Genomic DNA, 27882 nt, shown 5'->3' on the forward strand with positions numbered 1-27882 from the left:
GAACTTGCACTTCGCCCCATAACGACAATGACCTTGGAGATGATACTGGCACGACATGGTAGGAAGGAAACAAGTCCTGAATTCGAGTGCCGCACACCTCGTGTACACAGCAAGTCTGCATCAGACCAAATTGTTCCAAACAGAATATTATGGAAGCATAACAAAGTGGGCGCTTCGATGGTGGCGGTAGCGCCGTCCAGTACATTCTATAAATAAACGCGCATGTCCTAACCAGGACAGCTCATCAATGTGCTGAACATTGTTTCCTGTGTTCAAGGATACCTGCCTCATGAAGTGATCTCTGTGGGGAACTGATTACTCTTGTTCAAACTTCTCTTGAAGCTGCCTCTAGCACTGCAACGCCGAAGACTCCAAGTCAAGCTGCAAACGATCGAAAACCAAATGGATGGGACACGTACAACTTATCGTCTCAACTGCCACTGGCAAGAAGTCACCAAGCACTAGTACGTGTTCCCTAGCTCTCCCTATCTCCTGCTTCTTTCACGGATGTCATACTTCTTTTACTAGATACTCAACCTGTGTATGGCGTCGTCACTGACAAATCACTACTAGTCAAGTGTACGCACTCTTTGACACTCCCGGTTCGTTTGTTGTAATGCATTAACTCGCTGTCCAGGCGTTGGGGTACTCAGCGAACGACTTGCAAGTGAGAAAACTTTGTAATAAACCATACATCGAGTATCATGTTTCATCATGGTCACCTGGAACGACACAAGCTCTGAATACATCAAAGGCATAATTTGGTCGTTGCTGTCAAACTTAGGTCATGATTGAGCGATACAGTTACATGTCTGGGGTCTTGATGATTCAAGCGGAGTTTTAATGACTACACTATGCCGCACAGCGCCCGCTGCCTGAAGTGCCCGGAATGCTAATTTCGGGCTCGTCCCAAAATATTGGGCAATGCCAACGTCTCCCTCCTTCAAGTTCCCTGTCTCTTTCCCCACACCGATCTACTCGCTCCGGCCGGCTCGATGTGCCACCGCATGGCGGTAAATATGGACTCGATCGTGCTCAGCGTGTGACAACGGCGGGCAGCAGGTGGTAGTGGTGACGGTGCCGTGGCGGGATGTCGGGCGCTGTCAGCCATTGGCGACTTCAAACTCCGGCATCCGTGCCGAGCGTGCACCTAGCAGATACAGACCCAGGTGCCGTGCGGCCTTCACCCAGACCGGCTATCTTCAAACTCGTCCTCGGAATAGATATCCACCCTGCAAAGTACTGATCACGAACGACTGCAGATCTTGCTACTCCAACTCGAATCACTCATCGTCACGAATTCAGGAGATCAGGAAGGCCGACCATTGCTCGTATTTTGAAATTGGATGCTAGGCAAGAAGAGACAATATCATGGTTGGTATTGATTGCTACAAGAATGCAATTACTAACTGAAGTTCGTCTTTCAAGTCCAGTATGTAGATCTTTTGTGCGAATAGTACTCACCGTCACGGTGATCGATCAATATATTGGGAGTCAAACTTGATTCACGCAAGGTTCATGCCTCGGTCCTGACTCCAATTTTCGAAACCTGAATTAACCGTGAATAGATCGTAAGTTCCCTTGGATCCTCGAACGGTTCTCATCCATTGCGCTTGATACATGATGTGTAGATCATCAAGTGTGTCCAGTAAAATGCAAACCTGTACCGACCAACCACTACATCATAGCTTGGTACACCCCACGCCAGCAATGTGCCCAACGGCTGCTGCGAGACATTCTCCAACACAAGAAGATCTGCCAGTATTTAGCGTGGCGTCGACATCTTCGTCAGGCTAAACAGCAAAATAATGATTTTTCATTCAACAGGTCTGCCAGTGACGCAGAATCTGAGGATTCCTATTCCTTGTTACCTACTACCATCACTACTGATTCTACCTTACAGGCATCTGAGTCCGACGAATCCTCGAGTTCCTACTTTTTGGATGTATTACTACATTCTCGGATCATGAGTCCATTGACAGTTCTGCAGATTGGGTGGTTCCAGTATCATCATCGTCTTTTCTTGTGCTGTTTTCGTGACCTTTCAATTCCCTCTTACTAGTACCAGATTCAGCAGTCTTCGAGTTCTTCAGCGGTGACTCGCAGTATAGAAGCTCGATATGACTGCTCAGTGGTTGCGACCAATCGGCAATTGCGGGAAAGGTTCTGCGTTGGCGACAAGTCCCATAAAATACAGCTACGTGGCTCATTGTACTACTTAGATTTAGTCGGGGTAACCTCAATGTCGCTCTCATCAAGCCCTCCCAAGTTTCGAGTAGCAATCTGGTAAGTCAGACAACCCCGTGCAGACGGAACGCAGACTGAACTTCCTATGCAGTGGTGCAGGCATAGGAGGGCTTTTTCTCGCTATTACTATTGGGAAGTTTGCAGGGTGCGATATTTACGTAGACTTATACGAAGCGCATGATGCTATTACGGCCGCTGGGGCTAGGATTACAGTCGCGCGACGCACGGCGGAGGTCATGGTGGAACTCGGCTTGTATAACAAAATCTCTCGTGTTTCAGCATCGCCCCCCTCTTCCAGCTATGGTCTGTTTCGAGAACTTGTGGCAACTGCGTTTAACTCGATTCGTTTCGATAGGTCCAAGATTGAGGAAGTCTGATGCCCCAAATGGTGGTTTCGAGTAGTTTCATTATACCTCCAAAACGGATCTGTGAATTTTCCAGCAAGGTGACAAAGCCTCTCACAGTTAAACAGGGATTCAATATGCATCGGCAGGATCTCGTCGACATTCTCAAGCGAAGCATTCCGTCATCATGCACTATCCACTTTAATAAACGACTTACGGAATATGAAAAGCAGTCGCTAGGATCACCCGCCCTCTATTTCGCTGATGTGACAGCACCTCGACCACCGACGTATTAGTAGGGGCAGACGGCACCCACTCTTCAGTGCGGAAGACATTTTTCGAAACAATAGGTCCAGACACCATAGACCCAAGCAAGATAAGGCGCTACAGTGATCCATCTTGGACCAGAACGCTTGTCTATGTCGATGGCAGCATCTTTCCAACGGAGAAGCTTTCGAAATTGGATCCAAACAACCTAGCTTTGAAGGATTTCATGATAGTCAGTCCTCAGAAAGTGGTCACGATTGTCAGGAATAACTTTTATTTCGCAGTTTTACGGGAAGGAAAAGGCGATTTATCACAATCGACTAGTCCCTGTTTACTCATGAATATTTCAAAGCACATCATCTCGTATCCTGTTTCTCAAGGAACGCGGATCAATGTCACAGCGTATGCTTCCGATGAACAGAAAACAGACATACCTTTTGAGGGTCATTGTGTTTCGGCTGTATCCCTAGAAGAAGTTGTGGAGGCATATAAGGACTTCGAACCCGATGCTAAGCGCCTTCTGGATGTAATTTTTTGGGGGGTTGAGTCGTTTATGCTGTCCTCGATTGATGAGCATTTTTCGTAGTATTTCGAGAACCCCTCAAGATGGGCGCTTCACGTGCTAAATGAATTGCCGCTATTCACTTGGGACATAGTTGCGCTGATAGGTGCTGCAGTGGGTCTCTTCTTACTGGCACAACAATCATTTGACGAGACCGTGTACATAGGCCCATGCCATGACGCCCCACTTTGGAGCTGGAGCTGGTCAAGCAATTGAGGTATGCATGTTTATTCAGCAGACCGCGCAAATTCTTCACTTTGTATAAGGGATGCTTCCGTGCTTGGTTGCCTTCTTGCGCACCCGCTCACAACATTGGATAATGTGCCCACTGCGCTGAAAGTATATCAGGATGTCCGCCTCCCGTTCACTCAATTCGTAGCACATCAATCGGAACGTAGTACGGGACAGATGTACGATTTTTGCGCACTTGAGACAGATCGAGGCAATGAACGAGAAGATCATAGACTTATGGGGAAATTGGGACAATGAAGGTGAAGGTGGTGCAGTTGCTGAATGGGTAGAGGCAGAAAGGCAATTGCAGGAGGGTTCGTACAGTGGACGATCTGAGAACAGTGCATTGTGTCATGGTTTTACACGAGTCGTAGCGGCGCTGGAAAGCGCCAGTCCCTGACATGATGGATTACAGGCAGCAAACAGTATATATGTCAAAATCATTCACCTCTGCCAGCGCATTGTGTTTTTATCCTAGACGGGCCTGACGGAGTGAGACAAGTCACCATGTCAACCTATTATAAGCTTAATTAAGGATCGGAACCACCCTCGAGCTACTGCTGGCAATTGCCACTCAGCCACTGGCGGAATGGCAGCATTAACTGCCAACAACACTAATCCGAATTCGCAGTTCAAGGTTAACCGTTATTGATATCGATACATTCCAAAAGGGTCTCAGTGGACTGCAGCTGCCGCAACGGCATCATCAAGAAGTACCACGGCCAATGTGTTCTGCCCGAGAGCATCATGATAATCAAGGAATTTGATGATTTCATGTCCTCCCACAATTCGTTTTGATAAGGAAGCTCGATGGGACTGCCCACGGCATTCACGGCAAAGCTCACTTCTTCGCTGTCGACAGTCGCATAAAACGGAGAAAATTACGTGACCCGGGCCTCGCTGTGCTACTCAGATTCAGCTGAGGTATCCTCAATGTCGCTCTCATCAGACCCTCCCAAGTTTCGAGTAGCAATCTGGTGAGCTGGATAACCTCTCACAGACAGGATGCAGATTGAACTTCCTATGCAGCGGTGCAGGCATAGCAGGGCTTTTTCTCGCTATCACGATTGGCCAGTTTGCAGGGCGCGATATTCACATAGACTTATACGAAGCGCGTGATGCCATTACAACTGCTGGGTTTGGGGTTGGAATCTCGCGACGCGCGGCGGAGGTCATGGTGGAACTCGGCTTGTATGAAAAAATCTCTCATATTTCAGCATCGTCCCCTTCCTCCAGCTATGGTCTGTTTCGAGAACTTGTGTTGCAACTGCGTTTAACTTGATTAGTTTCGACAGGTCGGAGATTAAGGAAGTCTGATGCTCCAAATGGTGGTTTCGAGTGGTTTCATTATATCTCCAAAACAAGTCTGTGAACTTCATTATTTCGAACTGGGGGCAGAAAGGTGACAGAACCTTTCACAGTTAAACAGGGATTCAGTATGCATCGGCAGGAACTCGTCGACATTCTCAAGCAGAGCATCCCATCGTCATGCACTATGCACATTAATAAACGGCTCACCAAATATGAAAAGCAGTCATCAGGATCGCTCGCACTCTACTTTGCTGATGACAGCACCTCGATCACCGACGTATTAATAGGGGCAGACGGCATCCACTCCCCAGTGCGGAAGACACTTTTCGAAACAATAAGCCCAGACATCATAGACCCAAGCAAGATAAGGCACTACAGTGATCCATCTTGGACCGGAACGCTTGTCTATCGCAGCATCTTCCCAGTGGAGAAGCTTTTGAAATTGGATCCAAATAATGTAGCTGCGAAGGATTTCGTGATGGTAAGTCCTCAGAAAGCGGTCATGATTGTCAGGAATGACTTTCATTTCGCAGTTTTGCGGGAGGGGAAAGGTGATTTATCACAATCGACTAGTCCCTGTTTGCTGATGAATATTTCAAAGCACATCGTATCGTATCCTGTTTCGCGAGGAACACTGATCAATGTCGTAGCATATGTTGCTGATGAACAGAAAACTGGCATACCTTTTGAGGGCCATTGGGTTTCAGCTGTATCCCAAGAAGAGGTTATGAAAGCATATCAGGACTTCGAGCCCAATGCTAAGCGCGTTCTGGATGTAATTTTTTTTGGCTTTGAGTTGTTCATGCTGTCCTCGATTGATGAGTATTTTTTGCAGTGTTTCGAAAATCCCTCAAGATGGGCGCTTCACGTGCTAAATGAATTGCCGTTATTCACTTGGGACAGAGTTGCGTTAATAGGTGATGCAGTGGGTCTCTTCTTGCTGGCACTACGATCATTTGATGAGACCGTGTACATAGGCCCATGCCATGACATCCCACCTTGCCGCTGGAGCTGGTCAAGCAATTGAGGTATGCATGTTCATTCAACGAACCGTGAATTTTTTTTCACTTTGTATCAAGGATGCTTTTGTGCTTGGTCGCCTTCTTGCCCACCCACTCACAACATTGGATAACGTGCCCACTGCGTTGAAAGCATACCAGGACGTCCGCCTCTCATTCACTCAATTCGTAGCACGTCAATCGGAACGTACTACAAGACCGATATACGATTTTTGCGCACTTGGAACAGATCGAGGCAATGAACAAGAGGAGATGGAGATTCTGAAAGAGAAGATGGTAGACCTGTTGGAAAGCTGGGTAAGTGAAGGTGAAGGTGGTGCTGTTGCTGAATGGGTGAAAGCAGAAAGGCAACTGCAGGAGGGTTCGTACAGTGGACGGTGTGAGAACAGTGCAACGTGATCACTATATTCTACATCGTAGTGGTGCCGGGAAGCGCCAGTCCCCGACTCCAAGAAATGATGATGGGTTAGCAACAAACAATATATTACAGGCTTTACAGCCGTTCTCTAGATCTCTTCGCCTCCGAGGAATGAATCTCGCAGAGGTTGCGCGTCAAGTTTTCTTCTAAAGTGATTTGACAAGTTCACTTGAAGCGCTCGACAGTCTCGCAACCCTGAACCTACGATTGCAGGTTCCAGCGCACGGGATCTCCTACACCCTCAGTATATGCAATTCTTGGTACGTTCCGTGTGTGATCAGATCTAACTAGTAACGGCCGCAGGATCTTCCACCGCCCACTATCACTCCCGGACCTAATCCTGACCAGGCCGTCTTCCGATGTGGGCGTTGCAAACATGACTCTTACAGTTCGTAATGTTCTCTTTCTCTCATTAGTCCAAACAGCCTGATTCGAAGGTTGTTAATAAAAAGCTCGCAAATGCCAAAACAGATCTCGACGGAACCACTAGGGGCGATAGATGATGCTCAATCGGACGAACTGGAATGATGCTGCGTCCCGTCTGCTCTCGAAGATCTCGGAAGTCTATGCTTTATTAAGGATTGGCTAGGATTGCATCCATGCTAGAGATATATGGAAAGATTACGCGACAAACGCTGGAGTGTGCCGACTTTGTCGGCAATGGAAGTCCCTCTCTATGTCTAGAACAACGTCCTCCAAGACTCCTCGTGCTGGTCCAGGATATGCGCTGTCATGTTGTAGCGCCATACAACTTCGACGGAGAAAACGGGTACCTTTCGCGTGGCCTTGCCAGGTTGAGGGAGTACAAGGTGACAAGATTCGCATTTAAGGGGTAAGTTGCGACAGGGCTTAGTCCCGAATCGACAGATCCGTACCTGAATGTGTGCTTGTACATGCACTTCGTTTCCCAGGTAGGTGCCCCGCTACTTGGTAGTAAGTAGTACCGTGATCGTGATGGCGCACTCAGGCACTCCAGCACGATCACCACAGAAACCACAGGGACTCGAACCGACCTATATAGATACCCGGATGCCCATTCACTCAATTCATAGTACGTGGATCGGAACGTATGGGACATATTATGCTCCAGTTTTGCCTGCCTGGGTATTATGATTGGACGATCGAGGAGATACGCGAAAGGAGATGGATGGAGATCCTGAAAGATTGGACCAGTTGGATTGGAAAAGTGAGGGTGGTGCCGTTGCTGAATGGGTTCAGGCAGAAAGCCAACTGCGGGAAGATTTATGCCAACGGTGCATGAATTCACTATTCTTCCTTGTAGACTTGGTTTTTCTTGCGTTATACAATAAACGTACATGCATGACTTCAGAGGACATACAAGAAATCTAGATAAAACTTGCACTCAGGCCGATGAGAATTTTCGGGTGATGCTCCCGTAGTCAGACCTTGGTCTGGAGAGTCGGTGTTTATGTAACCTTGTACCAAAATCAACGCGTGGCACGTTGCAAGTATTCGTTTGGCAGGTTAACGTTTACACTTGCTTTCTCTGCAAGTTCTTTGGCAACTCCTTCACCCATGGTAGGAAATCCCGTCCCTGCATATATGGCCTGAGTACCTCAGGTATAACGAGACCCTGAGGGTAAATGCAGTATTAGTGACAATCCTTTGCATCGCAAAAAGAAAGAAGAGCATACATCTGGTGTCTGATAATTCTCGACCAAACAGCACAGTGCGCGTTCTGTAGCGCACATTGTTCCGTTCAGCATGTGAACGTAGACCTTCCGCTGTTGGTCCTTCGCTTTGAGACCGCAACGAACTTCTAGCCGCCTGCTCTCTGTAGTGTCGCTGAGTCTACATCATCGAGAAGTTTATGGGCGACAATCCAACTTACGATAATCCGTACAATTCGAGCAAGAAACAAGTTCCTTGTATGCACCTTGGAATGGGAACCACGCCTCCAGATCGCATTTTTTCGACGCTGCGAGGTTCAGTGCACCACTGACGATCGCCACCACACGGTAAGAGAGACCCAGGCTCTGATAGAACCCTTCACTGTTCGCCAGCATGGTGTCGAATGCATTCCAGCTCTCTTCCGGAGCGGTGATCACGAACTGCTCAACCTTCTCAAACTGGTGCACACGGAAGATGCCCCACATATCACGTCCAGCAGAGCCGGCTTCTTTACGGAAACATGTCGAGTATCCAGCGTAGTATATGGGAAGCTGAGCTTTGGGGTCTTCGAACCATTCGTCTTGATGGAATGCCGATATAGGCTGCTCCGAGGTCGCGATGAGATATTTCTCGTCGTCATTGGCGATAACCTGTATGACGATATAGATTAGTTTTGAATTTGCTATCCACCAACTTTGTCATGCCTTGTACAGTTCCTCGTCGAACTGGTCAAGCTGCGCGGTCTTTGCCATGACGTCTTTATTGACAAGGAATGGTGGTTGGACTTTCTTGTATCCCTTTCTGCGGAGGAAGTCGAGAGCGTATGTGATAAGGGCTTGGTTGAGATCGACACCATCATTTATGAGGAAGTAGCCGCGGTGACCTGCGACCTTGGCACCTGACGTATTGGTTTCAATACCAGTTATGGAATATGAATGCAGCGATAATCGAACCTCGATCAAGGTCCATTGCATCTAGTCTAAGCAAAACTTCATGGTGAGGCATGATATCCGTTTTCTTTTCTACTTGACCATTAGGACCATCTGGATGCCAGGTTCGGAGCAATACATTGTCATCCTGAAATGTTATATCAGTTTCTCAGTTTGAATAGGAAGACATAACTCGGATACTCACCTCAGTCAAGCTGACTGGGACATCCTTCGCTACGAGATTTCCTACTGTAGAAGCTTTCTTCCGCATCTCAACTTCGAACTCGCGGGTCTCTTTCCGTTTCGCATCAACCTTCGCATCTAGCTCTTTCTTAGTAGCAACAAGGTCATCTGCTGGTTGTTTGGCCTATAAGAGATCATAAATCCAGGCAGGTGAGTGGATAAGCGTCAAGAACAACCTTCTTCTTGGCTGCGATCTCCTTTTGCACCGCGTTGACCTGCTTGCTGAGGCCGTTCGCCTCAAAATCCACTTAAAATACAATCAGCACATGGATTATATGTTCAAAGCCAGAGAGCTCTCAAGATCGTGCGTTTGAGAGGGCCGCCGATCATGAAAGGCAATCAAAACTCACTCTTCACCCACTCCGCGTACATATCTATCACCTGATCGACCAGCTCTACCGACTCTCCTCGCTTCCGCTGCGATTCACGAATTTCCTCGGCATTCCCTCCTTTGTTGTCTATGAAACTAGTCACGTCAAGCGTCATGGTAGTTATATTTCTCTTCTAGTTTTGATTAAACTTTTGGACCGTCGGTGATGGAGGAGACGAGGATCGAAGCGATCAAAAAGGGAGATAGCCAATGCTCGAGATCAAGGGTATCAGCTAGTATGTGTCAACTGGTGTAGTGTTATGAATCAAGATGTTTTGCTATCCTTTTGATCTCTTCCTCGAATAGTCCTTCGAATCATTCGAGTCATGATCGCGTTACGTAAGCGCGATAGTTGCACCATCGAAACCAGCCAGTGCGACACGTCGAGCCACGGTATGAGCGCTTGAGCCTCTGAACGAACTGGCGATGCTTCCTGTCATGCTTGCATGCACCTAATCATGATTTGATGACCTTGAAATTTCGTTTTGGACTCGCGAAACAAAAAATTCAGAACAAAAACCATATGACCAAACAATTGTCAATAGAAGATCCTTAACCGTTCGTGTCGGTTGAAGTGTTGTAAATTTGGTTTCTGGTGTACGTAGTAGTACATCAGCCACCCAACAGTATCACTGTATCGATAATAACCTTCGCTTGCCCCAGTCCATATCTTTGCTTCATATATCTGTCATTTCACCTGACACGTGCTATATCAATGTTCAAGTTTATACGTCGTGTTTCAACTTCATTTCTGCCGCGCCCAGATCGGCCCTGGAGAGATGATGGTGAGTCGTGTTTCATATCCCAACATGGCGATCTGACGGTCTTTTGGAATTGGCGCGCTCTTGTATTATTGTTTTGATTGATTGATCTGATATGTAGCAACGTCAAATGCTCCCACAATAGGTCGGAAGAGGTGCTTCAGCTTCGTTGAGGATGACGATGATGACTCTACTTCGACGAGTGTCAAGAAACTAAGGGGGGACTCCACGCAGGTTGAAGGCAGTACCCCTCCAATACCAGCAGACTGGGATAAGACGGAGGGGGAGGGTGTCAAGTCAGTGACACAGGGGGTGGAGGATGTGGAATTGGATGAGAAGAAGTTGGATTCACCCTGCGGCCCCGAGGAAATCCCACTTCCGGATTCTCCTGGTAGAACCCAACCACTGGATACAACATTGACGGAAGAAGCAGCTACGACTCCGGAGGAGGAGGCCGATAAGGAAGACGCCCAAGATGATTCGGATGCGGATTCGGTAGCTTCTTCATCTGAAGTAATTTTGGATGAGGGGCAACCTGAGGATGATTCAAAGGATGATACCAAGGCACTTTCTACATCAGCAGCTGAGGATACACCTGTCGCAGAAGACATTCCCACTGCCGATGATACCCCAGCAGACACTGAGACCGGTGTATGACGTGGACCATACCCTCGCTTTTACAATCTATTTTATCGATGAACACGAGTACGTCTAAGTGCATAGATCTAGTTATTGATGAATGTACGGATACAGAATGGATTGCACGCTGGTTGGTGCAGAAGAGGGTTCTATTAACGATTTATGATACCGACACTGTTTATACGTACTGCTACTAATTCCTTGTTTGCCAATTATATCAATGTATTCAGGACACTTCGGATTGAGCGATGAAGAGATCCGATGCAATATGTACAGCCACCTCATTCAACTGTGATGGGTACTACCATCTGTCATGATGCAGGGGATGATATTGATGGTCGTTCATATTTAGGTTTCTCCTATCAAACTCATGCGTACCAGTGGCCATGTGCTGAATATTTACTTGAGGTGAATGGTCATTCGTGTCAAGCGGCGGCCATGATACACGAGGAGTCGGACCTACGCGGCATTACAATTGGTTACTCTTTCATTCACATTCCTCATGTAATACTATCCGCTTAGCAGGCAACTGGAACGCACATGTATTAATTCCGGCTTTCTATGTCACCAGAGAGGTGAGCTTTGTTGTCATCCTGCTACTCTCAATCTGACTCGTCCGATGGCACTGGCAGTGGCTGAAATGTAGAGAGCCCAACCAGATCTAAAAACTGCCAACTTACTGCAAACAACGGTCACGGTCCACAACGGTTTATGACTCTATTATTTGTTGATTAGCCGATATGGCAGGTACTCGCCTCATGTTATGCGTGAGGCGTACACGCCTTTCCTTGCGCTCGTCAGCCTCCTCATACGATAATCTGAACAGCTAGCCGCCTACTCTCTATGGCTAATCGATTTCATCCTACGAGCATCGATAGTGATATCGTGCTTCTTACGCCCCCCTGTTCTGTGACATCCTCACCTTTCACATCAAGCTTCTCCTGCATGCCCGCCCGTCCACGGTACTTATACCTGACACTGGTTTCATGTGTCCGAGGTTTCCTTGCATTTAAACATTACACGTACTTACCCCCATCGATCTTTCAGCACCCTCACCACTCTTCCACGCCATTAATCACACGCCGAGAGTCCACAGGAAACCCTTTCGTCACCACACACTCAACCCAGTCTTGGATCTCTCATCTTCTCCACTATGTTTCGTTTCATAGGCTCGGAATCCAATAGCAAGGGTAAACAACGTCAGCAAGACGCTGACCCGGAACTTCAGGTGCATATCCAAACCGAGGTCCACTCGAATCGTCCTCCCGTAGAAAGTCAGAGCTCCCAAGCCCTAGACAGCACATCCTCCCTTCCGACTACGCCTTCAAACCCTAAGCGCCCGCTGCCTCCTGGGCTCCGCGTGCCGACACACCCTTACCCATACTGGCAAAATCATACGCCGGCATCATCCTCCCAGAGTAGCCTCGAATCACCCAAAACCCCTTCACAGGTTTCCTGGCTTGGAGGGGCTGGAGGAACTTCGGTTGCTCGTGCTGCATCATCATCATCATCATCACCGGATCTTCAACCTCATCACTTCCCACCACCACCACCCACTGCACCACCAGCAAATGCCACACGCACGCGATCCTTACAACCCTCCAAGAGCTCACATTCATTGCGAGTACCGATACAGGAGTGTTTTGGGCAACCACTTTCCCCAATTGTTGAGCAAGACTATATGTCACCTGAGAAGCGCACCGTGTCATTACCAAGTAGCCCAGATGGCTCCGGTTCTCGAACGAGTGGTACTACAGCCACCATGATGACACCGATCAGTCCATCTATGATGACCCCAACCAGTGCGGTGGCTATGTACCCCGTACGCCCAATACCCACGCCCACCACTCCAGTTGCTCCTCCACAGTTTGTGAGGCGACGAGAGGATTCGCTTGGTGACTCATCACGTTCGTTCGCGAATTCTGGAGTTTGTTTCGTGACTGATCAACGTGAACAGGTTCTTCGCCAGTATATTCAAATTTTCTCTCCCGCCCGCTGAACAGGACCATAAGTATGTCGTCGACGAGGACACACCAGTCTGGCAACTCGTTATCTGCAACACCACCTGTCATTCCCCCTCTTGATCTACGCCCAGCGTTTCCTGGACCTCTCCCTTCAGACACAATTTTGTCCCGGGATATCGCTGAGGATATTCCCGATGATACATCGACGAAACGCGAGAGCTTCGTCACAGCTCTGTCGGCTGGTGCAATGCGGGAGAGCAGGTACTCTGCTATGATTTTGGAACCGGATCATGAACCTCTAGATGATCAGGAACTCCTATCAAGCCGAACTGCGGAGTCTTCTAAGAATTCCCCCGAGCGCCAACAAGGAATCCCCCAGCTGCCTTCACTACCTCCAGCAACACACACACCCTTACTCCCCCGTGCTTCATCGCGAACCTCAACATATCCACCCTCATACTCGTTACCACAGCCCAATGTAGATCACCGGGCCAATCACGGTGGGCTCGATACTCCAAGCCAGCGTGATTCTGTTCGATCGATGTCATCTTCATTCATCGACCGTCGCTTTGCAGACTCAGAGCTATATTTCGGCTCATACACAGAATGCTCTAGCGCACGCCAGGCCAACGAGAAATGGACTAAGCATACTGAGAAATCCGACACCGCTCGGACGCTGTTCTGGCTTGGGTTTATCGCACCATGGTGTTGGCTCATCGGTGGATGGCTGGTGAAAGCCAAGAATAATAATAGCTATGGCCGGGGTGGCAGCATGACGCCCTTGTGGACGGGTAAGAGCACACGGACCGTTAATTCATTTACGATGCAGCCATTGCACCATGGCTATCCCTTTGTGGCGCCTTCGGTGCAGAGCTTAATGCCGCCATCATATTCGCGAGGGATACATTCAGCACATCCTCGTGGCCCTTTTTTAATAGCGAGGAGCCCGTGGATTAGGAGGTGCAGGGTGGCTGCTGCTGTGAGTGGGATTATTATTATGCTGCTGTTCATTGTTGCCCTGGTGGTAGTTGGGAGGAGCAGTTGAGTCGACTTTTGAACAACTAATCATGAAGGATCCGTATCCGGATATTATATTCTCAAATTAAAATGAGCAAAGCGATATCTACCGTATAGTACTATATGATCATTTCTCCATTGCAACTTCCATTACATTCCGAGGATCAGATTCATAGAGATCTGGTTCGAACCTGTAGTACTTCATGAATACCTAGCATTTTACGAATATTCAGCACTTTACGAATACTTACGCTTTACGAAATAAAGGTACCTAGCAACCCGAGCGTGTGGCAGCATGTTGTGGAAACTGTTGAGCCTGACGACAATGCGGCATGCTTGAACAAGCCAAGCCCTTCTGCGGCTGTACTTGAACTTATGTAAGCATCACACCTGCAACAACCCAACCCCAAATGCGCCTCTCGATGATCCAGAGTGACCCGACTCTCCACAACCACCATGCCCAAATCACCAGCAGAGATTCTTCTCGAGAAAGCTGATAAGAAATCAAATTCTTCGACTGGATGGTTTTCTTCTTCATCAACTAAATGGGAGGAAGCAGGGGACCTATACCAACAAGCTGCCAACTCTTTCCGGCTCGAGAAGCAATTCAAGGCGGCTGGCGACGCATTTTCAAGAGAAGCAGAGTGCAGAGAAAAGTGCAACGAAACCAATGATGCAGCAAATGCTTGGTGGAATGCTGCCAAGGCATACAAGAAAGATGACCCTCAATGTATGTTTCTCCGTACTCTTGATGGAGCTGATACTGATCTGGCTCTGCAGTGGCGATTCAGGCTTTAGGTTGCACGATTATGCATCTCACCAAGTCGGGCAGGTTCCGCCAGGCAGCTGACAGAGAGAAGGAGATTGGCCAGATCTATCAACACGAATTGAGTAACGTCGCGAAGGCATGTGAGAGCTTCCAGCGAGCCGCCGAGTGGTATGACCAGGAGGAAGCTGCTGCGTATGTACAGCTTTTACAAAGCAGACAACAGCTCACCTTTGTTATAGAACGGCTAGCGCGTGTCGTAAGGATGCAGCAGACCTCTGTGCTGAAATTGAAGACTACAAAGGGGCTATACAGCTTTATGAGATGGTCGCAAGTTACGCGCTGAAGTCGAACCTGACAAAGTATAGCGTGAAAGATTACTGGTTGCGTTCGGGCCTTTGTGCACTCGCCATGAAAGTACGTTTCTCATTAACGTGACCTACTCAATTTCTCATCATGTTTTAGGATGTTGGGAAAGCACAGCGGGACATCGAAGTGTTCAAGTCGAAAGATGTTACATTCAGCTCAACTCGGGAATGCAAGTTCCTAGAAGACATGTGTGCGCTTGTAACGGATGGCGATGAACCAGCCTTTACGACAGCAGTGTTCGAGTATGACCAGGTCACGAAGTTGGATAATTGGAAGACAGGAATATTGTTGAAGATCAAGAGGTCACTCAAGGATGAGGTGGATATTCTCTGATGGGATGCCACTCACGTCTCACCTGTATTTCTATGCGTACGTCTGACGGTTCACATTCACATTAATAGTTTAGATTGGGCCGATTATATTGACATGGATATCATGCACGGGGCGAACCACAAGTAATTATATACGTCCACGTCGCACGTGCTGTGACACATCGCGCAGCTATGGAACGGGAAGCTGCGGGTAGACCCGTGACCAGTCTGTATGTATATGAAGCCGCAGCCGTCGATAATAGACAGATTGAATCTGGGTTTGGATTTGAATATGTGATTTGGCCATGTACGCTCACATAAGCTGAGCGCCGAGCACCTCGATGCGCAGCGCTTTGAACATTAATTAGTGCCATGATAGCAGTGAGATCCCAAGATGGAGCATTGTGGATGACTCGAAGCGGATCTTCGTACAAGATGGCTAATGGAAGGCCTGGCTATTTGAACCTTGTCCTGCAAGCACACACTGGAGGCTGCAGTCAGAAATGCCAGCTGTCCCTGAATTTTGGCCAGTAGGACGAATCACCCGTCATAAGGATGAAATCCTTCTGCATAGAGGTGAGACATCGTGATCATCAAAAACACTTCATCTAGAAACTGAGATGTGGCCAAAGGGGTAATCATAATGCGCCAGACCAGATCTAGGACAGATAGGTATGTGCACTCAGACTGATTCTAACAATGATCAGGCAAAATAAGATCGTTCAAGCCACCAGTACTATGTAGCATGTAAGCGCACCTTGGTCCTGTAGAGTATCACGTTGCTGCAGCTGACATCAAAACAATAAGTGCTCCATGAAAACTAGTCAAACATGAATGATGGCAACAAGCAATGGTTGAAAAACAGTGGAGCTTTTTCTCGATGTCCAACCTCACTAGTGGGCAAACATAAGTGCTGAACGACGATGAAAACGTACAATGGCCCAGGATGATAACTTGAAGGTGCTCAAGCAGCAAAACTGTTAATAACCAGAGAGAAGAACCAGTCATTCTTCTCACTGAATACTAACAATTTCGTTCATCAGGAACAAAGAACCGAGAGAACCGAGAGGACAAATTTCCAGCTGTGATGCGATGTCAGTAGATGCAATTGTGGGCGCCCCAGCTTTGACGTTTTCAGCATTTAATGATCGAATGCCAGGATGGGGGCGTGGCCTTCCCTCTTCTATCTAGTCTTCTTGATTTCACCGGGTTAATCGAACGGCCGCGAGTGAATACGCTCCATGCACGCTGATAGTCGGATTTGATCATCCGAGAATAAGAGAATTAGCGAGTCATTTGGGCAGTATACACTCGGTGGGCTGTAGGGCGTTTTCATAGCCGACTTCTGGCTAGATGACCTTTGATAAAGGAAGCAGAATGGGGCTCACCACTGAAGTTATATCGATCTCGAGTGGTTGGGGATACGATATAGGTGACAAAGGTCTCTAATATCGATAAGTCATTCGGATGAACTTTACTCAACATAATGTGTAATGCTCTTGAGCCATATCCTGGTCGATGTGTTACGGACCATGCTGCCGGTGGATGTATTGGCGTTTGTGGACTGAGAATCGCAATACAAAACTTCCGAATGCGGCAGTCGTAAACCGCTCGAAATCTTTTCTCTTTCAACTCTCGTACAAGCAAATACAACTTTTGCTGATCAACAGCTCGACGTGCTGTTGAGATACTGAATAATGGTTGGACATGCATAGGCCTGATGTTTTTTTGCATACTAATCGCTCCATCATAGAGGCCAATTCTATTGCAAGGCAAAATCAATTCATAGCATCTTCAAAGCTTCAACCGTGATCTAACATTCAGTCTCGCAGGTCACGAACGATCACTCACTCAAATCAAGTTCAATTCAGAAGGGGACTTACTTTTTTCATGCTCCAAAGACCATATTATCAACGTTTGGTTCTCACACAATGGTGAACGCCTAGGTACATACGATGGCCACAATGGCACAGTATGGACAATCGACGTCGATTGTAAGGACTTTTTACCCCTTCTACGTCATGGTATTACTGATCTTGACCAATATCTGATAGCACAGTCAAGATTTCTTGTCTCTGGATCTGCCGATAATGAGCTACGTCTGTGGAACGTATCCGATGGCAAATGTCTCTACGTTTGGGAGTTCCCGACGGCTGTGAAGCGTGTTGCATTTAGCGACGATGACGAACGTGTCGTTTGCATCACTGAGCAACGCATGGGCCATCAATGTGTTATAAGAGTGTTCAAGCTGAACCGTGATGGAGATGGAACAACTCGTGAGTGAGATGGAAATACTACACTTGATCACTCCTGATACACGGCTGCTCCTCCAGAATCACTAGAACCAGAACATATGTTCAGTCCCATAGGGTCAAAGGCCACCGTCTGCGCATTCACATACACACCAAACCTGATCATCACTGGTCACGAGTCTGGAAAAGTCGCTCTTTTTGATGTTGTGACTGGGACAGAAGTTCTCAATAATGAGCGTGCGCACATGGACGTCGTCACCGATTTGCAATTGTCTGCCGATCGCAGCTACTTCGTGACAAGTAGCAAAGACAAAACTGCTCGGGTGAGTCTCTAGCTATCGGTGACTTGGGCGTTTTGTTCATAATCTGCTACTGGCCTAGATACATGACACAAAAACTCTTCGAGTACTCAAAACTTTTGCAACAGAGACACCTTTGAACAGTGCAGCATTAGCGCCCAACAAACCATACGTAGGTCGATCATTCGTCTTTTATGTCTTGCTCATATAACGGATACGCACACAGGTACTAGTAGGTGGTGGTCAGGAAGCGATGCAGGTCACGACTACGTCGCTGCGGCAAGGCAAATTTGAAACCCGGTTTTGGCACAAGGTCTTTGAAGAGGAGGTTGGCAGAGTAAAAGGTCATTTCGGACCCATTAACACGTCAGTTCCCCCAGTTTTATTTATTTTTCAATGATTTTGATTTGACTACTAGAATTGCTGTTCATCCGGCTGGCACGAGCTATGCTTCCGGCGGAGAAGACGGTTTTATACGTGTTCATCACTTCGATGAGTCCTACTTCAGAGTAAAGCCGTATGGGGATCTCCAGCTTGAGGATTGAACCCACGTATTCTATTATTCATGACACACGACTTTCCACTGTTTCACGCGTATCCGAAGTGACTCGAGGATTAGATGATCAGATGCTGTATGCACCGTGCATAATGTTGTATTGAAGCTTGAAGGGCGATCGAGTGCGGGTCCTCGGAGTGTGCCCTTGAGTCCACTCGAAGTGTTGTAAAGCAGGAGCGTGATGGAATGAAAAAATCATGAATGTCAACAAATCTCTCCTATGTGGTTAATGTCGGTGCAGAAAACACCATATTTGCCTCATGGACTTGCTAAGTAGCAATCACAGGCCCATCAAGCAGTGGAAACCAATGATCATTAATAAACAATGCCATGCAAAGGGAACGAGTGTGCAACGAGGTGAGTGATACATAGCGCAGTGTAAATTAGCGTTGTTGTCGATAGCATTGAAGGGTATGAATGTGCAATGTAGAGAGCGAAGTGGATAACGTCAAACATGTTTCTAGTTGAGATAACCGCGACACTTCGCAGAGCCACATAAACATGGAATCTTATCTTGCTCGATGGGGAAATGATAATCTGCGAAACGCGTCGCGTCAGTCAGAGAAATCAAGTATGGAGGCTTGACAAACCATATGTAATTTCATCGCCCAGTTCAATATCCTGCTTAGCATAGATGACGATCTTCTTCTCGCCGTTGATAGTGATGATTTTTGCAGTACAGTTCGGATCGCATGAGTGATTAATGAGACGTCTTAACGAAAACATACAATCAGCAGCTGCATCGCGTAAGGATCCAAGTCAGAACTTACCCAAGATTCCCCTTCTTCGTAGCGTCCACCACAAGGTCCTCATCAATCCGAAACAAATAACTGCTTCCGATCCCTTGTCGCTCATACACCTTTTCCCGTTTATCGGCGACTTGAGCCCGAATAATCTCACCAACATATTCAATAACCATCTCCCCTCGCGCGATCCTCTCCATAGCGTACAACCCCCAGTCATGAATCGGAGACCTCGCGAACCGGAGATGCTTTTTCCGCGTTTGGAGCTGGTTGAATTTGATGCTCAGTTCTGCAGCAGCTGTCTCGCCTTTTGAAAGAGCTACAGCTCGCTGTACTTGGTTGATCTCTTCCAGACCTTGAGCGCGGCGGCGAGCATTGGCGCGGTTGGAGCGGGAAGAGGTGACAGGTTGGGCGGGTGCTTCGGTTGGAGCGACTGATTCGACGTTCGTGGATCGTAGGGCGTATTGAGCGACATAGGCTGATTTCTCGGTATGAGAAATCTTGTAGTAGCCTTCGGTACGTGCTGAGCCTGTGAGATGCTTCCGAAATGCTAGTACAGTTTCGGTAGGAGGCAGCAAGACGTGCGACACGCTTGGAACGTCATCCGACATAGCCAGCCGAGCGAAATAGAGGTCCTCATCGTCATTGCATATGCCTTGCTCGAGTGGATCAGGAGGAAGACTCGGAGGCCGTGGTGGTTCTGGCACGGGAGAAGGCGAGCGCGAGACCGACTCCACCGTTGAGATGTGGATGTTGGCAGTAGCAGGAACATTGAAATCCAACTCGTCGGGCCGGATGACCTCGTCGACCACCACCTTGGCTGCTGACTTTTTCTTGACCACCTTCTTCTTCGACAAGGCCTTCTTATGTGGTTCATCATCCTCGAGCACAACGTCCTTCTTCGGCTTCTTCTTGACAGGCTCCTGCTCCTCATCACGAACCTCGGAAACTGCCCGCTTCCGGGGTTCGGGTACAAGGTTCTCCTCATCCTCGGACTCCAAGTCTAATTCAGACACCCTCGTAATCTTCGGGACGATATCTTTCTTCCGCTTTTTCTTTGGTGGTTCAACGGGTACAGGCTCTTCCGGCTCAACGAGAGGAGCTTCTTCTTCAACCACGGATGTCTTCGCCTCTTCCTCTCTTATTCTCTTCGGTTTCCGAAAGGAAAGTCCCTTCAGACCTCGCTTCTCAGCCGGCCGTTGCTCATTGACCATCTCTGGACCCTCCCTAGCTTTCGACTCTGCAACTTTCGCCTTCTCGTCTGCAACCAGCTTCCGGAGATCAGCAGCAGCCACCCGCTCAGTAATGTCCTTCTCTAAAAGAACCTTGAGCTCTTTGAAGATCGTATCTGCTGCTTTTTGAACTATCTCCTCCTTTGTCCAGCTGGTCTTTTCAGCGGCCACAGGAGCGGCGTGAGAAGGAGGAGGACAAGCTGAGAGGGTTACCGAGTGGTGGCCAAGTGTTCGCGAGCTGAGCACCATGGCTGCGCGTCGTGCGGAGTCGCTTGTTTGAAAGGCAACATACCAAGCGTTGTGATCTCGTAGGACGCAGTCGACCTTGAAGTCTTTGAAGAACGCACGCACGTCTTCTTCACGGATAGATATCATCGCGCCACCGGTGAGGTCTATTCGAACATGCTCAAAGCCGTTCTTGGCGAGGAACATCGATGACAGTGGCACTGGTAGCCTCTCTCTGCTGTTGATGGCGCCCTTGTCCTGGGCGCCGGGAAATAGGGGAAGGTGAGCGGGATGGAGGTGCCGGAGCGTGAGTAGAACTATGATGTGAAGGACGACCGCGGGTATGAATGGGTGTTGATGATGAGGAGTGTGAGGATGACATAGGCGCCAGGTCATTCACTGCTGGGAAACGAGTGCTCAGTGCTGAGTTCATCATTTTAGCTTTCATGACAGGCGCTGCTCTTCTGCTGCGGGGAGGTGATAGACGTCCGTTGGTGTAGGGGATGTGTGCAGGGCGCGCAGGGAGCTGATGACTGGGCCGCCATGCGGGCTGAACGGGTGTATGCGTCGAGCTTGGGGTCTGAGCTTTCGGTATGGATATTGGTGCGGGTATGGGTGCAGGTGGTAACGTCGGAACCTTGGCTTCCTTCTCCTTCCTTCTTTTCTCTTCTCTGCCACGATGTTTCTGTTGTTCTAGCTCTTTCCGCACTGCCTTTAATTTGAGACCTTCGCCGTCAAAGACCACCTTGAGTTCCTCCCCGTCAGCCATTCCCATCCCTGTGCCAAATTTCTTTCCATGGGTACGCTCCACACATGACTTGGCTTCTTCATGTGTCTGGTACCGAATGAACACGATACCGAGCGCTACCCCAGACTCCATGTCGATTTGCGGATCAAAGGAGGAGATCTTCCCATGTGCACTGAAGATACGACGTATCTGCTGCGTAGGCGTTAAGGGTGACAAATTCATGATCAGCACAGCTGTGGGGGGTGGTGGGCCTGTTGAGTTTGGATCATACTGTCAAGACGCGTCAATGTGGTTAATTAGAAGATATAGGTGATTATACCCACTTCATACCGAATTTCATGGAACGCGTCTCGGTGGGGACGTTTCTTGAAACCTGGTGCTTTGCGGGGATCGATTATGGTAGGTTCTGGCTCGCCTTCGATCACTTGTCCGTTATACCGCGTGAGCGTCTCCTTGCCCTTTCCTTTGCCCTTGATCCGGGGTTCACTTGTACCATCGACCTGGGCAGCTCGAACTTTCTCGATTAGAGCGCGAAAACGTCCGTCGCGGTCCTTGTCGATGGCAGGGTCATAGATGACTTTGAAGTTGTTGCCAGCAGGGTACTCAGAACAGGAGGGTGGCCATGGGGGAGGAGGAGGTAAGGAGTAGAATTTAGGTGGTTGTGGTTTCGATGATGATGCGACTGGCTCTGAGGGAGGAGGTGAGGGCGGGGGTGAGGGCGCGTGATCTGATAAATCCTGTGACGGTGGTGACGGTGCAGGTGGTGGTGATAGTGGTGGTGGTGGCGGCGGCGGCGAAGGTGAACGAGGTGGTGGTGGTACCTCTGAAGGTGGTGGTGGTGTTGGTGGTGGTACTTCTGAAGGTGGCGGTGGTGGTGGCGGTTCTTCTGAAGGTTGTGGTGGTCTCGGACGTGATTCGGTTAGGGAAGTTCTGCGATTAATTGTAAAGGAGATCTTCACAGGTTGATGAGGCCTAACACCATCAGCAACAGTCGCTGAAGTATTATTACTTGAACTCGCTACAGGTGAAGTTTCATCAACTGGTGATGCAGATGACTACAGAAATTTATCATTATGATGATTCTCATCATTTAAGAAGTAAAACTCACATTTGATGTTGACAATGAAGAATCAGCCTGCTTGCCCTTCTGCGTAGATCTGGGTCCTGTCGGTACGTTTATTATAGGTGGTCCAACATGGCCATTAACGAAAGGCTTTCCGGTCGGTTTACCTCGGGGTTGAGTTGGAACACCATTCAGGAGTCTTGGTCCTGTTGGTGGTGGTGCACCAATTTTACTAGTACCAGCACCAGGTGAAGAACCCGATGTTGAAGTTGACGACGTCGGAGGTTGTTGTGACGATGAGCCAGGCAACGAACTCAGAAGCGCTCTTGGTCCCTTTGGAGGCGCTTTACCAGACATCAAAGCAGTCTAACTAACATGAGCAACGCTCAAAATAAAAAAAATCTTGTTCGGTTTCACTGTCGTCGAAGAACGTGCAAAGATAAAGGGAAACCGGAGGATACGGTCGATGAGGATCGTGGACAATGACTAGTAAGCGTGTGCGAGCACAAACAATTGGGTCATCACCGCGGCAAACAACGACCAAGCCAAACAGCTAGGGCTTGGCTTGGACCTTTTCCTCTTCATTCAAAAATCATCAAAACTCACAGATAACGGTAACCTGGCTATCCAAAACTCTACCGACTCACGTTTCAGCTCTTGATGCGAACAAGAGTAGTGCCTCTACCACAGATGCCACGTAGGAAGTTTCGTTTGCGTTTGGTTCCTGTAGAGAATTTTACTACATGTGGCACTATCCTAGGCTACCGTGCTCCACCTTCCTTCCGAAAGCCTTGCTGCAAAGGCATGTAATCGCGAACGCTCGGTTTTCCACTCCACTTCAAGTTGGCGCTGATATCTTGGCTTTAGTATGTACTTTTTTTTGTCTTACAGACAAAGTCACACATTCAAATCTATCGGCATACCTCTATCGTTTGATTGACTTGCTCATAACCGGGCTGGAATATTCGCTACTATCTCAATAGAAAACTGATTTGATGGACGCCAAGCACCCCAATGTCAATACTCGTCGCTATGATGACCATGGTACCACAGCTGGACAAGCATTCCACAATGCACACGCACGATCATGATGCAAGGATGTAGGTCGCCTTCTCACACTTCTGTCCCTAGCATAACGGCTATGTATAACCATCTTCTTTTCTTCACTTCTTCATGATCGAATTGGCAATTAACGCGTGATGCCAACTACCAGGCTCCATGATCTAAGGCTTGAGCTGACAACAATCGCTAAACCATCTCCTAGATCTTGAATATTACACCTCTATTCAAAGCGATTGGCCAAAATTCGACCACATTTGTATGTGCCTCTAATAATTAATATTATCAGCTTACGCTCTTGAAAAATTATTGCACATCACGAAAAAGGCGCTCAACGCTATGATAAGTATCATAATAAGTACATAATAAGTATTCCAACCACCAGCAAGCGAAGCCAGTCCGGAGAGATGAGAACTCGAACCTTTGTTCAAAGCATCCTCAAACGCTTCAAAATATCCTCATAGTTTCGTTGCGTAATCCGCCGGCCCTTCCTCTCCAGCATACAAGCCGTACTATACTGCCTTGAAATGTGAGGCAGTTTCTCAGCGTCTTCGAGGAGAATAGACGAGGGTCGATGAAGATTCTCACTCGAGCTCGTTCCCAAAGCACTGGTGCTAGAGGTGTCCAGATTACATGACAATGGGGACTCTTTGCTCTCCTGCGTGATGGCAGCCAAACAAGCAGCGTCTTGCACACGAGCCTTCCTGGGCTCTACAGACAGAGACACAGGGAGCCCGCCAAAGACGAGCTCATGAGGTGGAGATTCACCAAACTTGCGGCACAGCCTTGAGAAACGCTTCCGCTTCGCTGTTGAAGGAGACAATGGCGGGGGTGTCAATGGTGATAAGGGTGGATGCGCAGAGGGTACGGTCAAAAGGTTTGTATCAGATATCAGCGTGGCTGTAGGAGACAAAGCTGCCGTGGAAGTGGGAGAGGAACTCGGAACGTTGAAGGTGATGGAAGACCGGTATGCGTGAGTGGGTACCGGAAGAGCTACAGTCCGTAGAGTGGGCAGACTACGTTGGGACTTGATATGTCGGCTTCCCAGCTCCGTAACAGTGAGATCCATGAATGACTCCAGGCGTTGCAGCGCGGGATGCTGTACATCCAATTTCAGAGCAGGAGGCGGATATTTTCTCTTGTGTCGAAGGACTTTTTTTGAAGATGTGGAAGAAAAAAAGGCGGAACTGGGTGTGAGACTCTGGCTGTGGCTTTTTTTATGGTCCCGGGGAGGATCCAAGCTCTCGAGAGCAAGCCGTATATGCTGAGCTCGTTCGAGATCTGGAACGCGTGCAAAAGGCGTGTCTTCCTGTACGTCATACCCAGCCTACTTTGATGAGTCTCGGACGCGATAGTAGAAGCAACATTATAGGACTCACAGAAGAAGTTCGAACACCAGACATTATAAATGCACGACCGAAATCTGAATGCTATTAAAATAAAACTGAACAAGATTCTGATGCACCCAGCGCAACACCGTAGAAAAAAGGATAAAAGAACGAACGAGAGTATTCTAGACTCTAGAGAAAACAAAGGAAAGGAAAGAAGGCGACCTGTCTTCCGCAGCGCCGCCCATTTATATCGTTGGTCAACGACCAACGTAAGTACCCGGGTTCGTAATTTTTTTGAACTCATCACCAACGTTAGCAGCGACATCGACAGTCTGAAAAAGGAAAGTCATTACGATCGACTGTCATGGGTAACCGCACTGCCTCGAGCTCCTGCTGTAACCGATATGTAAGTTCAATAAGCAAGTGTACGTGAAAGAGCTTGCTACCTCTGTTTGCAATAGATTTGGAGATCGGACACCAGGAATATGAATGAATGGACTCTGCTGGTGTTCGTCTTTGGCAGCTGACAAGATGAACGAATATCGCAACTGTAATTGAATCTCCGTACTAGTGACTGCATCCCTGGCAGGGACACACGATGGTCCTTGGATAGAACCTTGTCTCAGGCTAAATCATTAGCGAGTTCTTTGGTTGCCATATGATAGTAGACGTTCTCATGGCGAGACCTGCACCACGCTAGAGATCATGACAATCTGGCAATTGAGATGCTGACACGACTTCCTGTGAGCTTAGCAGGCTTTTAAAATCAAAAACACCTACTAGTTGTTTCACCATTCCTGACTGTGTCATTGTGTGTAAACAAGGTAGGCTGCGGCGTCGGCGGTTGCACCAATTATCCCATGTTTCCACGCTTACCCGAATGCCGGCCACGGTCGTTCTTGAGGCCGAAGCCTTCGAACTTCGAACGACTGCTCAAATGACCGCCAGCATGACTTCGACATACCTTTTTGAACCAACTCCTCCATGGACAACTGTAAACCCTAAGCCGTTCTTGCCTTTTCGCACGCATTGTGATAGCGAAGAGTTACCTACATTACCGTCGCCTCGAAACGAGCTGTTCAATGACACTTACGTTGTCAGTACCCACCTCGTACCTGGTGGTTGTCCAAGACTTACTCCGGACATCCCATTACCTGTGATCCCTAAATTCTCGACGAATGCCGCAGAACGGAAACGAGATATCCAGCAGCTACTCACTGAAATTACTGAGCGACAAGCACGCTTCGTGAAGGGAGAGTTAGGTGGAGAAAGAAGCGAGAAGCCGTTATGGAACTGCGTTAACCGATATGTCAAGAGAGTTCAAGATGGGAGGAAGGGTTTGACATTGTTCTTCGCTCACGCAAATGGTTTTCCCAAGGAGGTATTCATTCATTTGACCCGATCCTCGTGTCTCAAGAACAGCCATTGAATGTATTATAGATATGGGAAACAACTCTGCGATACTTACTATCGTCACCCACAGCTTCTCTGATCGACGAGGTGTGGTCTTGGGAAGCTGTTCAGCACGGCGATACAGCACTAATCAACGAGTCAAATCTCAGTGGCATATGTGAGACACCCCGCGCAATTCATCCAAAGGCTGAGGTTGACCTTTGTTTCTAGTTGATTGGCGGGACAACGCTCGGGATATTGCACACTTTCTGTTATACTATCTACCGGAAGATACATCTTCGAAGGTTTTACCGACGCATCTACGCCTTCTACCGGAGGCTCTCAGTGAATCCAGGAAGACTAAGGGATTTTCATCCCGCTCCCTGGTGGCTGTTGGACATTCATTTGGTGGATGTTCTTCGTATGTTGTCATCGCTAGCGTTATTCTTTGATCCAACATTGACAATATTAATGCAGGATACTGGCGGCTGTCAATTTCCCTGCATTATTCTCCTCCATCATTCTCGTAGACCCTATAGCTATTGACGATCGCGGTTATTCCCCCCATTTACTTGGGCTCATGTTGGGTGCCCTTAGCAGACGCGAACATTGGCCATCACGGTGAGTCGTGATTTCGTGTCAGTGACTTCCAAGTATTTAAATAATGTCACAAGTGAGGAGGCATTACGCTTGTTCAAGACTTCTTTGTTCTTCGGGGCTTGGCATCCTGATACCCTGCAGCTATATGTTACATATGGCTTGTGCGAGGATCCACAAGGGGGTGTCAAGCTAAAGATGTCAGCTCTACATGAGACTTTGGTGTTCGCAGATCGTATAGGAGCACATGAAGCATGGGAACTACTGGAAAAGGTGGACGAGCGAATAGAACTACGTTGGATTATTCCAGGGAAGCCCAAAGACAAGGGGTGCGTTACCCTTAGCCACAAACTCTGTTCTACTAACGCTTTTTTCAGATTTATGGGCGAACAAGCAACGAGGCAGCGAGTGTGGCGAAGACCTGCTAACTCATCTAACGTGGTAATTCACTCAGCTGGGCATCTGGTAAGCTGATGTTTTGTGTCCGTGTACAAGTCTGATTGAAGCGGTTGTCACTCAGATTGCACAGGAATCGCCTGAGGAGCTTGGTAAATAATATCTTGTTTTCTACAATGTTCACGTCATAATTTTTTTCTAGCCCGAGAAATATCAGCTTTCCTGGAGAAGAAGTATGGACCACGGAGTAGAGCATACTTATGATATCCTTTGCGATATTTGACTTCGCCTAGACCTATGACCAGAGCAGAAAACAATAAATACCTGAAACAAACATACACAATTGACATTATTTGTCGCATTTGAATCTCGCTTATGAACATACGACAGTCTGCTGGAATGACAAGGGCGGGTCATCTGTGCCACGGCGCTGTTTTGATCTCAGCTTCTACGTGAGTTGATTGCTGCCTGATTGCGTGGGTATCGCTTGATTGCCACCTCCTTGTATTGTGAGTTGTTTACGACGGTCACGCGGAGGTCTAAACAGGTACGAATATCTCAGTATTCGTTCACGAAACTCTAACAAAAT

At 48.1% G+C, this 27882-nt stretch overlaps 11 protein-coding genes across 11 annotated transcripts; 7 read left to right on the forward strand and 4 right to left on the reverse strand.

Annotated features, from left to right (window-relative positions):
* Positions 1 to 27: 27 nt before the first annotated feature.
* F5147DRAFT_652796 (uncharacterized protein) lies at positions 28 to 4051 on the forward strand (the record flags this gene model as incomplete). Its single annotated transcript, XM_041433678.1, has 18 exons — positions 28 to 165; positions 353 to 464; positions 529 to 602; positions 638 to 667; positions 866 to 1013; positions 1040 to 1169; positions 1416 to 1432; positions 1569 to 1571; positions 1632 to 1827; positions 1904 to 1928; positions 2063 to 2163; positions 2223 to 2286; positions 2310 to 2550; positions 2891 to 3090; positions 3211 to 3384; positions 3445 to 3534; positions 3587 to 3637; positions 3800 to 4051. The coding sequence occupies 18 exons, from the start codon at positions 28 to 30 to the stop codon at positions 4049 to 4051; spliced, it is 2046 nt and encodes a 681-aa protein (XP_041292872.1).
* Positions 4052 to 4219: 168 nt separating this feature from the next.
* F5147DRAFT_694926 (uncharacterized protein) lies at positions 4220 to 6508 on the forward strand. The gene is made up of 9 exons (XM_041437341.1): positions 4220 to 4628; positions 4681 to 4892; positions 4938 to 5015; positions 5073 to 5443; positions 5496 to 5513; positions 5564 to 5737; positions 5798 to 5887; positions 5940 to 5990; positions 6042 to 6508. Exons 1-9 carry the CDS (start codon positions 4585 to 4587, stop codon positions 6378 to 6380), a joined length of 1377 nt encoding a protein of 458 aa, XP_041292873.1. The 5' UTR covers positions 4220 to 4584; the 3' UTR covers positions 6381 to 6508.
* A 364-nt stretch (positions 6509 to 6872) lies between these two features.
* Positions 6873 to 7972, reverse strand: F5147DRAFT_170892 (uncharacterized protein). Its single transcript, XM_041428380.1, has one exon. The coding sequence runs from the start codon at positions 7715 to 7717 to the stop codon at positions 7130 to 7132; it is 588 nt and encodes a 195-aa protein (XP_041292874.1). The 5' UTR covers positions 7718 to 7972; the 3' UTR covers positions 6873 to 7129.
* Positions 7596 to 10068, reverse strand: F5147DRAFT_694933 (serine-tRNA ligase). Its single transcript, XM_041437342.1, has 8 exons — positions 9554 to 10068; positions 9380 to 9450; positions 9166 to 9327; positions 8985 to 9108; positions 8736 to 8929; positions 8252 to 8681; positions 8055 to 8194; positions 7596 to 7993 (listed from the first exon to the last, which is right to left on the reverse strand). The coding sequence occupies exons 1-8, from the start codon at positions 9687 to 9689 to the stop codon at positions 7892 to 7894; spliced, it is 1359 nt and encodes a 452-aa protein (XP_041292875.1). The 5' UTR covers positions 9690 to 10068; the 3' UTR covers positions 7596 to 7891.
* Positions 10069 to 10167: 99 nt separating this feature from the next.
* Positions 10168 to 11207, forward strand: F5147DRAFT_694935 (uncharacterized protein). The gene is made up of 2 exons (XM_041437343.1): positions 10168 to 10358; positions 10456 to 11207. The coding sequence occupies exons 1-2, from the start codon at positions 10289 to 10291 to the stop codon at positions 10989 to 10991; spliced, it is 606 nt and encodes a 201-aa protein (XP_041292876.1). The 5' UTR covers positions 10168 to 10288; the 3' UTR covers positions 10992 to 11207.
* Positions 11208 to 11839: 632 nt separating this feature from the next.
* Positions 11840 to 14230, forward strand: F5147DRAFT_170944 (uncharacterized protein). Its single transcript, XM_041428381.1, has 2 exons — positions 11840 to 12880; positions 12931 to 14230. Exons 1-2 carry the CDS (start codon positions 12127 to 12129, stop codon positions 13980 to 13982), a joined length of 1806 nt encoding a protein of 601 aa, XP_041292877.1. The 5' UTR covers positions 11840 to 12126; the 3' UTR covers positions 13983 to 14230.
* Positions 14231 to 14353: 123 nt separating this feature from the next.
* F5147DRAFT_612627 (vesicular-fusion protein SEC17) lies at positions 14354 to 15705 on the forward strand. The gene is made up of 4 exons (XM_041432468.1): positions 14354 to 14684; positions 14735 to 14915; positions 14963 to 15137; positions 15186 to 15705. Exons 1-4 carry the CDS (start codon positions 14411 to 14413, stop codon positions 15420 to 15422), a joined length of 867 nt encoding a protein of 288 aa, XP_041292878.1. The 5' UTR covers positions 14354 to 14410; the 3' UTR covers positions 15423 to 15705.
* Positions 15706 to 16886: 1181 nt separating this feature from the next.
* Positions 16887 to 18496, forward strand: F5147DRAFT_745743 (WD40-repeat-containing domain protein; the record flags this gene model as incomplete). Its single annotated transcript, XM_041439780.1, has 7 exons — positions 16887 to 16947; positions 17233 to 17394; positions 17455 to 17676; positions 17734 to 17975; positions 18034 to 18123; positions 18178 to 18317; positions 18370 to 18496. The coding sequence occupies 7 exons, from the start codon at positions 16887 to 16889 to the stop codon at positions 18494 to 18496; spliced, it is 1044 nt and encodes a 347-aa protein (XP_041292879.1).
* A 235-nt stretch (positions 18497 to 18731) lies between these two features.
* On the reverse strand, positions 18732 to 21391 carry F5147DRAFT_171021 (uncharacterized protein). The gene is made up of 3 exons (XM_041428382.1): positions 19278 to 21391; positions 19098 to 19219; positions 18732 to 19044 (listed from the first exon to the last, which is right to left on the reverse strand). Exons 1-3 carry the CDS (start codon positions 21101 to 21103, stop codon positions 18968 to 18970), a joined length of 2025 nt encoding a protein of 674 aa, XP_041292880.1. The 5' UTR covers positions 21104 to 21391; the 3' UTR covers positions 18732 to 18967.
* A 2613-nt stretch (positions 21392 to 24004) lies between these two features.
* Positions 24005 to 24980, reverse strand: F5147DRAFT_773641 (uncharacterized protein; the record flags this gene model as incomplete). Its single annotated transcript, XM_041441491.1, has 2 exons — positions 24005 to 24904; positions 24957 to 24980. The coding sequence occupies 2 exons, from the start codon at positions 24978 to 24980 to the stop codon at positions 24005 to 24007; spliced, it is 924 nt and encodes a 307-aa protein (XP_041292881.1).
* An 865-nt stretch (positions 24981 to 25845) lies between these two features.
* Positions 25846 to 27557, forward strand: F5147DRAFT_576988 (Alpha/Beta hydrolase protein; the record flags this gene model as incomplete). Its single annotated transcript, XM_041431365.1, has 8 exons — positions 25846 to 26289; positions 26349 to 26478; positions 26532 to 26721; positions 26778 to 26921; positions 26975 to 27226; positions 27275 to 27362; positions 27418 to 27445; positions 27496 to 27557. 8 exons carry the CDS (start codon positions 25846 to 25848, stop codon positions 27555 to 27557), a joined length of 1338 nt encoding a protein of 445 aa, XP_041292882.1.
* Positions 27558 to 27882: the final 325 nt, after the last annotated feature.

This window comes from Suillus discolor (genome assembly GCF_016758755.1).
Source record: "Suillus discolor strain FC423 chromosome Unknown F5147scaffold_27, whole genome shotgun sequence".
NCBI classification, from domain to species: Eukaryota; Fungi; Basidiomycota; class Agaricomycetes; order Boletales; family Suillaceae; genus Suillus; species Suillus discolor.

What these genes read in the sequence shown, in the direction of transcription:
- F5147DRAFT_170944 (XM_041428381.1), top strand. Translation starts at nt 12,127, where the DNA reads ATGTTTCGTTTCATAGGCTCGGAATCCAATAGCAAGGGTAAACAACGT. An exon ending in TTCGCTTGGTGACTCATCAC is followed by an intron (nt 12,881 to 12,930) that starts GTTCGTTCGCGA and finishes CAACGTGAACAG; the next exon opens with GTTCTTCGCCAGTATATTCA.
- F5147DRAFT_171021 (XM_041428382.1), bottom strand. Translation starts at nt 21,103, where the DNA reads ATGACCTGGCGCCTATGTCATCCTCACACTCCTCATCATCAACACCCA. An exon ending in ACGAAGAAGGGGAATCTTGG is followed by an intron (nt 19,220 to 19,277) that starts GTAAGTTCTGAC and finishes GTTTTCGTTAAG; the next exon opens with ACGTCTCATTAATCACTCAT. An exon ending in GGGCGATGAAATTACATATG is followed by an intron (nt 19,045 to 19,097) that starts GTTTGTCAAGCC and finishes CGCGTTTCGCAG; the next exon opens with ATTATCATTTCCCCATCGAG.
- F5147DRAFT_612627 (XM_041432468.1), top strand. Translation starts at nt 14,411, where the DNA reads ATGCCCAAATCACCAGCAGAGATTCTTCTCGAGAAAGCTGATAAGAAA. An exon ending in CAAGAAAGATGACCCTCAAT is followed by an intron (nt 14,685 to 14,734) that starts GTATGTTTCTCC and finishes CTGGCTCTGCAG; the next exon opens with TGGCGATTCAGGCTTTAGGT. An exon ending in GACCAGGAGGAAGCTGCTGC is followed by an intron (nt 14,916 to 14,962) that starts GTATGTACAGCT and finishes CCTTTGTTATAG; the next exon opens with AACGGCTAGCGCGTGTCGTA.
- F5147DRAFT_694933 (XM_041437342.1), bottom strand. Translation starts at nt 9,689, where the DNA reads ATGACGCTTGACGTGACTAGTTTCATAGACAACAAAGGAGGGAATGCC. An exon ending in TCCCAGTCAGCTTGACTGAG is followed by an intron (nt 9,109 to 9,165) that starts GTGAGTATCCGA and finishes ATAACATTTCAG; the next exon opens with GATGACAATGTATTGCTCCG. An exon ending in TGCAATGGACCTTGATCGAG is followed by an intron (nt 8,930 to 8,984) that starts GTTCGATTATCG and finishes CCAATACGTCAG; the next exon opens with GTGCCAAGGTCGCAGGTCAC.
- F5147DRAFT_170892 (XM_041428380.1), bottom strand. Translation starts at nt 7,717, where the DNA reads ATGTACGTTTATTGTATAACGCAAGAAAAACCAAGTCTACAAGGAAGA.
- F5147DRAFT_694935 (XM_041437343.1), top strand. Translation starts at nt 10,289, where the DNA reads ATGTTCAAGTTTATACGTCGTGTTTCAACTTCATTTCTGCCGCGCCCA. An exon ending in TCGGCCCTGGAGAGATGATG is followed by an intron (nt 10,359 to 10,455) that starts GTGAGTCGTGTT and finishes TCTGATATGTAG; the next exon opens with CAACGTCAAATGCTCCCACA.
- F5147DRAFT_694926 (XM_041437341.1), top strand. Translation starts at nt 4,585, where the DNA reads ATGTCGCTCTCATCAGACCCTCCCAAGTTTCGAGTAGCAATCTG. An exon ending in GTCCCCTTCCTCCAGCTATG is followed by an intron (nt 4,893 to 4,937) that starts GTCTGTTTCGAG and finishes TAACTTGATTAG; the next exon opens with TTTCGACAGGTCGGAGATTA. An exon ending in GAGCTGGTCAAGCAATTGAG is followed by an intron (nt 5,991 to 6,041) that starts GTATGCATGTTC and finishes CTTTGTATCAAG; the next exon opens with GATGCTTTTGTGCTTGGTCG.